Source organism: Rhinopithecus bieti, unplaced genomic scaffold (assembly GCF_001698545.2).
Source record: "Rhinopithecus bieti isolate Rb0 unplaced genomic scaffold, ASM169854v2 scaffold_1853, whole genome shotgun sequence".
NCBI lineage: Eukaryota > Metazoa > Chordata > Mammalia > Primates > Cercopithecidae > Rhinopithecus > Rhinopithecus bieti.
The window spans coordinates 2,945,090-2,952,950 of record NW_016804151.1 but is presented as its reverse complement, the minus strand read 5'-3'; the positions used below and the strand labels follow the sequence as shown (position 1 = coordinate 2,952,950).

Genomic DNA, 7,861 nt, shown 5'->3' with positions numbered 1-7,861 from the left:
TCATTAAAAGTTCAACTAGAGATACTGTCCTTGACTACTGGAGTTCATTGAAAGTGCAACTAGCTAGAGATACTGTCCTTGAGCCTTATCTATTCTTAGCATATTATTTTCAATGGCCCCTGCAGGCCAGGCTGGTGTTGAACTCCTGACCTCAAGTGATCCACCCACCTCGGTCTCCCAAAGTGCTGGGATTACAGGTGTGAGCCACCACTCCCGGCCAATAATATCTTTAAAACTAAAAATGTAAACAGAAAATTGATAAGTAAAATGACTTTTACTATTGATGTCAGTTTTGTTTAATCTGAAGCTAAATATATAGAGCTATATCTACCTATTTATGGATGTATAAGATAATCTCACATTTCTGGAATGCTTTATAGTTTTTCAGAGTACTTTTATTCACTTTATCTTCCATATATGTTATCTCCTCTGATTCCAGCAATAAAAGCCCTGTGAGGTAGCCAGGGCAAGTATGTATTTTACACATTAGCAGGAAGGGAGGCTAAGAGAGGTTTACGTAACTTGCTCAGGCTGAAAAAAAATCTGTGACTCTCATTTCAGTGATGTTTTCTGCATTATTATAAAATATTATGCTACTCCCCATTACATTATGTTGATGGTTGAAATGTCATTATAAAGCTTAATTTATATGATTCTCTTGATAAGGATGATGAAGCAAACTATCAACTCACTAGTTTACAGGGGCAAGCATTTTCCCACATTTCACACATGATCTGATTACCTCTGTCGTAAGTGAATAATCTACTATCTGGGTATGAAAAACATGATTTGAAAACACTAAACCACTATATTATTCCAACAAAGAACCATCTTTCACACCTAAGTAAAAAGGAACTTCAAAAAAAAGTCCTAACCAAAAAAAATCCGAATGATGCATGAGATCGAGTCAAAATTGGGTATCTTCTGTTTCTTCATTGTGGCGAAGAATGTTGCCTGGATTCCTTCCATCTAAAGACTTGATTGTCAGACTTGTGGCAGAACTCTAGATCTGATTTTAGCCTTGGGGAAGCAAAGAGGACAAAACCTGAAAGCTTAACTTCCTGCATGGTATAGAAAACCTAAAAGTTCAACTTTTTGGATGGTATGCATGACTCAATGAGCTCTTTCTGCTTTGGAGTCTGTTGGCCAGGAGACTCGGATATGATAGGGCTTCAGTTCCTCAGGAGGGATAGAATCTGGGGCATTGCTCATGAGGTCATGTCCCCGAAAGGACTTTGGGAAGGCTATGACATCTCTGATGCTTGGAGATCCAGTGACAAGGCATATCAGTCTGTCTAACCCTGTAAGTAAAATACAAAGATAACATGAGAAATGTAATCTAATGTTGGAAATAACTTAGTTTTCTGTAAAAGTTGTAGAGAACTTTTAAATAAGAATATTTAACAAACTAGTCAACCATAGTTCCCTACCTTTTTAGAGACCTTTTGCTTGTTTGAGAGGTTCTTTTCTATCTCATTCTGGAAAAGTATTCAGGACTAATGTTCACATGCTACTTGGATTGTCACAGCGATTAGCATTCCTAGCAAAGGCTTACTAAGGGCCCTAAAACAGATTCAACAATATATTTGGTGCTTGGCAGGGAACTCCATAAACACAGAAGGAAGTCTCTATTATTGGGGCCTACAATCTAGGTGAGCTTTCTAGAATTTCTTACTCTTCCTTGCTTTGACAAAACAAGCAAAGTGAGTAACTGTGGCAATCAGAAGGACACTGGCATATTCCTGTTTTCATACAAGCTGAACATTATGGAGCAGTGCTTTCCGGACTCCAATGAGTGCATCTGTGAGGCCATGGGATTTGAACGATATTGACTTAAGATCTGCAGTTTTAAGCTATTAATGATCTTTCAAATGCAAATTATCAGTTAAATTATATCTTTATAACTGTTAAGATATATTTAAAAAATATATTACTGAAATTTCAACAGAAACTTACATACTCATAGAACTCTTGGACTCATCCCTCCACCTCTACCAACACAAACTGAGAACCTGAATTTGAGACAGTGCAATGGAATTCAGTTTAGCTTATAAAAGGAAAAGTTGTTTACCTAAGGCAATTCCTCCATGAGGGGGTGCCCCGTAATCTAAAGCCTGGAGCAGATGGGAGAGCATTTTCACATCCTCCTGAAAGTCAGAAGATAATTCAGTGTAAATATATTTTGAAGGTCCACTAAGTGTCACCATCTAGGCTTAGATGATAAAGGGGAAACAAAGTTGAGTTTTAAAACACCTAAACCTGACTTAACCAGTAATAAAAACTTACTGGAAAAGTGTCAAGAAAAAAATTACCTTAAGTGATTTACTTAAGGGTTAGCAAGGGAAAAAGACAAGTCATAGATGATTATAACATGTACAAAAATGCCTGGTGTTCAGTAAATGCAGCTTTTACTGTATTCACAATGCGAACAGAGTGAGACTAAACGAGGACGTGGAGATGAAAAGCAGGAAACTCTCCTGTCACTGAGACCAAGGGAAGAGAGCATTACTAAGTGGGCAACATTGTCAAATGCTGCTGGGAGGAAGGAGAGCTTAAGGGCCAAGAACAGGACACTGGATTTGGTGATTTTGTGAGTAACTTTTGTGGGGCAGTATGTGTAGAAATGTTGAAAGTGTGTTTCGAAATGGTTCTCCAACCAGGCTACAAATCAGGATCAAGTGGGAAGCTTCAAACAAACAGAGGCCAAAGCCTCATGCTTAGAACTTTTTTATTCAGTTGGTCTGATGTGTAGCCAAGGCACCAGTGTTTTTTTTTAATGCTTTCCAGGTGATTTGATTGTAAGGTGCAGCAGGGCTGAGAACCACTGTTTAGGGAAGCAACAGAAGTAATGTATTCTAGGCCAGGTGCAGTGGCTCACACTTGTAATCTCAGCACTTTGGGAGGCCGATGCAGGCAGATCACCTGAGATTGGGGGTTCAAGACTAGCCTGGCCAACATGCAAAACCCTGTCTCTACTAAAAATACCCAAAAAAAAAAAAAAAAAAAAAAAAAAAAAAAAAAAAAAAAAAAAAGCTGGGCGTGATGGTGTGTGCCTGTAGTCCCAGCCACTCAGGAGGCTAAGGCAAGAGAATCACTTGAACCTGGGAGGCGGAGGTTGCAGTGAATCAAGATCACGCCACTGCACTCCAGTCTGGGTGACAAAGTGAGACTGTCTCAAAAAAAAAAAAAAAAAAAAGTAATCTTACTGACTCTTGAAAAGTTTGACAATGAGAGGAATGAAAAAGGCTGAAAACTGCTGACTGGAAGCTGGGCTGGGCAGGAGGATCTCTTGATCCCAGGAGTTTGAGGCTGCACTGAGTTATGATCATGCCATTGCACTCTAGCCTAGGTGACAGAGTGAGACTCTATCTTTTTAAAAACAAACAAACAAACACACAAAACCCAACGGGTGATTGGAGGCTTTGACTTGGCAGGAGAAAAGTTAACAGATTTCGGCTGGGTGAGGTGGCTCACACCTGTAATCCCAGCACTTTGGGAGGCCAAGGCGGGTGGATCTCTTGAGGTCAGGAGTTCGAGACTAGTCTGGCCAACATGGTGAAACCCCGTCTCTACTAAAAATACAAAATAGCCGGGCACGGTAGCGCGCACCTGTAATCTCAGCTACTCAGGAGGCTGAGGCAGAAGAAATGCTTGAACCCAGGAGGCAGAGGTTGCAGGGAGCCAAGATTGCGCCACTGCACTCCAGCCTGGGTGACAGAGCAAGACTCTGTCTCAAAAAAAAAAAAAGTAACGGATTTCACAATGCCTATCAACTTTAAGGACACTGAAGGCTTAAAGCTAAAGGAGTCATCTCATGGTCTGAGTTCTCCAATCCTGCTCTTACATGTGAAGTTCTATCCTACCTCACACTTGTCAGTTAATCCCACAAAATGATCTTTCAGGACCAGACTCTCTCAGACCTTTCCCTTTCTGAAACCTACCCAAGCCTTCTACAGCATCACCAACAAACTTCAAATTCTTAGGTCTGCCTCTGTACAGACTCTTCTTTTTCTTTTAAAAATCCTGATTACTCCATTATCACTAAAATATATCCCTGCCTTAAATATAGCTAAAGTAGTATCTAATTAAGTGATATAAAATCTTTTCAAACGTCTCTTTAACATTATCAACATTTTTAGTTACTTCAGACTGCATGGTTTTCATTTGATTTGATTTTTATTTTTTTCAAGCTGCATGGTTTTTTTAAGCAGGGTAGTGGTTAGGAGCATGGGCTTAAGAGCCACCCCACCTGGATTCAAATCCTGACTCTGCTTACTTTTGTACTGTCGCTTTGGCAAGTTAAGTAAGTTGCCTCAGTAAATCTCATCTTTAGAGTGGGCAGAAGAAGGATATTTATCTGCTCTATTATAATAAGGGTATTTAATATGCACTATTAATTAGTACTTAAATAGTGCTGTTTAATAGTGCTATGTGCCACATACTATTTAAGCATTTAATATTATTATTTACTTTTAATATTATTTACTTTTCCAAGTCCTACATTTAAGGTAGAGATAGCTGATGCTATTTTGCATCTTGTGAATCCTCCATTCATAACAAATGTTTAATAAAATAGGCCGATTTAAGTCAGATGCAGTGGTTCATGCCTGTAATCCCAGCACTTTGGGAGGCTGAGCTAGGACTGCTTGAGGGCAGGAGTTTGAGAGCAGTGTGAGCAACATAGGGAAAACTTCTCTCTTCAAAAAATTAAAAAAATCAGCCAGGCATGGTGACATGTGCCTGTAGTCACAGTTACTTGGGAGGCTGAGGTGGGAGGATGTCTTAAGCGCAGGAGATTGAGACTGCAGTGAGCTATGAATGCACCAGTGGACACCTGCCTGGGTGACAGAATGTCTCAAAAACAAAACAAACAAGGAAACAACAACAACAACTCAAAACTGAAAAATATTCTGGTAAAAAAATAAGCCCAGGAGAGCAGATGATGTTTGTTACCTTTAGTAAAGTTGCCAGGATATAACGCTGTAGCTCTGCATTGTGAATTCGAATCGAACCACCTCCTATTTCATTGCCATTTAAAACCAAGTCATAGTGTTGGCTACGGGCCTAGAAGATTCACAGAGACTTTATGTTAGAGAAAATGTCTGGTTTTTTGTTGTACAGGTTAAAAACCCTGTAGATTCTTAAAGACAATGTATTAACTACTAACTCAACTCCACAATTTCTTCTGGGTCTTCCAGAACTGGGTCCTATCTTTCATCAGACCTTGAAGACTGAAGATCTTTGCCTTTATATACACATTTCCTTTTAATTTGGAAGTATAGCTATACCTTTTTGGGCTCAGTGTACAGGAGGTGTATGTCACTGGGGTGGGGAGCAGTAAATGGGTGGTGGGCTGATTCCAGTTCTCTGGGATTTTCCTCCTTGGGGAGGAAGAGTGGGAAATCTACCACCCAAAGAAAAGAGAACAGAGTGGGGTCACGGAGCACCATTCCTCTTGTTTCTAGAAGGTCAGCACATTCCAGTCGTAATTTTCCCAACAAAGAGCACTGCAAACAGAATACATAAACATTGAGTTAACTTCTTTACAGAGCAGGCAGGAAAAGACACAGCCTGGATTCCGAAGCCAGGCCATTCTCTAGGAAAGGATTAGCCAATTAACAGGATGCCCTTTGCCTCTCAGGACACAATGATCTGAGGAGTCTGATTGCAACAAGGTTGAGAACAATCATCAGACGCAACTAATTGGGTGAGTACCGAATAACTCGGTGATTAAGAGCACAGGGAACAGCACTTCATAGACCTGGGTCTGAATCTCAGTGTGGCTAATTACGAACTTCTCTGTACCCTTTTTCATTGTAAAATGGAGATAAAAATCAACTCCAAAAGACTGCTGTGAAGCTTAAGTGAGATAATGTACGTAAGGTGCAGGACCTGAAAAAGTATGTGAGTGGTAGTTGTTCTGATTATTCCTCACTTCTCTTGAAGGAGTTGGTAAGTGCCTGGCACACTGTTAATGTTCAGTGAAGGCTGGCTATCACTACAGGTAATGCGGATTAGAGGTCCATTTAAGAGTGTGGCCGGGTGCAGTGGCTGACACCTGTAGTCCCAGCACTTTGGGAGGCCGAGGTGGGCGGATCACAAGGTCAGGAGTCCGAGATCAGCCAGACCAACATGGTGAAACCTCGTCTCTACTAAAAATACAAAAATTAGCCAGGCGTGGTGGCGTGCATCTGTAATCCCAGCTACTCGGGAGGCTGAGGCAGGAAAATCGCTTGAACCTGGGAGGAGGCGGAGGTTGCAGTGAGCCCAGATTGTGCCACTGTATTCATGGGTTAGAAATCCAGCTCCTCCACTTCCTAGCTATGTGACTGTGAGCAAAATTTTAAGCTGTGTGCCTCACTTTTCTTATTTTTAAAATAGCAACAGTATCAGAACTTCTTTCATAGGGTTGGCATGAGGATTAAATGAGTTAATATATACAAAGTGCTTAGAACAGGGCTTGGCAAATACTAAGTGCTTAATAAGTGCTACCTATGAGGTGCAGGACTTCCCTGAGAAAGGACAGCTGGTTAGAACAGTGACATATACCTAGAGACATGATAGGGTGTTATCTTGCAGCCCATTCTATCTTATATTTATGTCTACATAAGGGATCCTCATTGTGACATTTTCAGAACGTTAATGTTATTCCTCAAAAGTCTGGTTTTTAGCTCTCTTTCAAGGAGGGCCTTGTGAGAATCAGACCTATAACTTCCTGAGAATGAAACACCAGCTTGTTTAGTTCATACCAAGAGAATGTTTAATAATCAAATCAGTTTAGAACAAAATCCCATGTTCTTTTTTAAGAAATGCATTCATAATAAAATTTGGAAATAAATAGCTTTCTTCAGTTTACTATTGTAGGGGAAGAGGAGACGGGGATTACATTTAGCTTTGAAGACGAACTCTGAAACTTTTTCTTTGCAAGAAACAATGAAATGAAAATATAGATTCGAAGAAAGAACTTGATGAAGTACTAGTTAGACACACTATCATTTGGAAAAAACTATATACTAAAGTGAAAAATAAATTTATATCATGCTTGATCTTTACAGTACTTTTTTAATATTCACGTTTGACTTTGTGCTATACTTTTCTATATTTTACAAAGATTCCTAAAGCTAATTCAGTCTTCCATATCCCCTGAAGACTCATGACTCAGCCAGTGCATGATGGCACTCACCACCTACAGCTGCTATTCTTGAGGAAAAAGGGGCCCACTTTGACCAAGTTGGTCCAGGGGTGTCTGCCAGCCCACCAGCTCTCCAGTGGTGTGATCTGTCCTTCCACAATTTAGGAATGGATTATGTACAAAAGTTTGAGACTCCTAATTTTCTTCATTTGTGAAATCTTGACTCTGAAAATATTTTTTCATGATTATATGACTAATTTCACTACCTCTTAATCTAAGTGGCTTTTCTAATTAGAGTCAGGTCTAATCTATTTAATAAAGTAATGCCAATGGAGGCTGGTAGCTAATGAAAAAAATCCTTAGTTTTTTGTTGTTGTTGTTGTTGTTGTTTTGAGACAGAGTTTGGCTCTGTTGGCCAGGCTGGAGTGCAGTGGCACGATCTCGGCTCACTGCAACCTCCGCCTCCCAGGTTCAGGTCATTCTCCTGCCTCAGTCTCCCAAGTAGCTGGGACTACAAAATACAAAAATTAGCCCGCCACCATGCCCGGCTAATTTTTGTATTTTTAGTAGAGATGAGGGTTCACCACGTTGACCAGGCTGGTCTCGAACTCCTGACTTCAGGTGATCAGCCCACCTCAGTCTCCCAAAGTGCTGGGATCATAGGATCATAGGTGTGAGCCACCCTGCCCAGCCAACCCTTAGTTTTTTTTTTTTTTTTTTTTTTTTTTT

The 7,861-nt window shown here is 40.3% G+C and overlaps 1 protein-coding gene across 1 annotated transcript in view; it reads right to left on the bottom strand.

Annotated features, from left to right (window-relative positions):
- Positions 1–259: 259 nt before the first annotated feature.
- Positions 260–7,861, bottom strand: part of DARS2 (aspartyl-tRNA synthetase 2, mitochondrial) — a 37,985-nt gene continuing 30,383 nt past the window's right edge. The window contains exons 14-17 of the mRNA XM_017866937.1: positions 5,289–5,507; positions 4,954–5,064; positions 2,072–2,147; positions 260–1,301 (exon numbers count right to left, since the gene is read on the bottom strand). Of these exons, the coding sequence (XP_017722426.1) occupies positions 1,114–1,301; positions 2,072–2,147; positions 4,954–5,064; positions 5,289–5,507 (594 nt within the window). The 3' untranslated portion in view covers positions 260–1,113. The remainder of the gene's footprint in view (positions 1,302–2,071; positions 2,148–4,953; positions 5,065–5,288; positions 5,508–7,861) is intronic.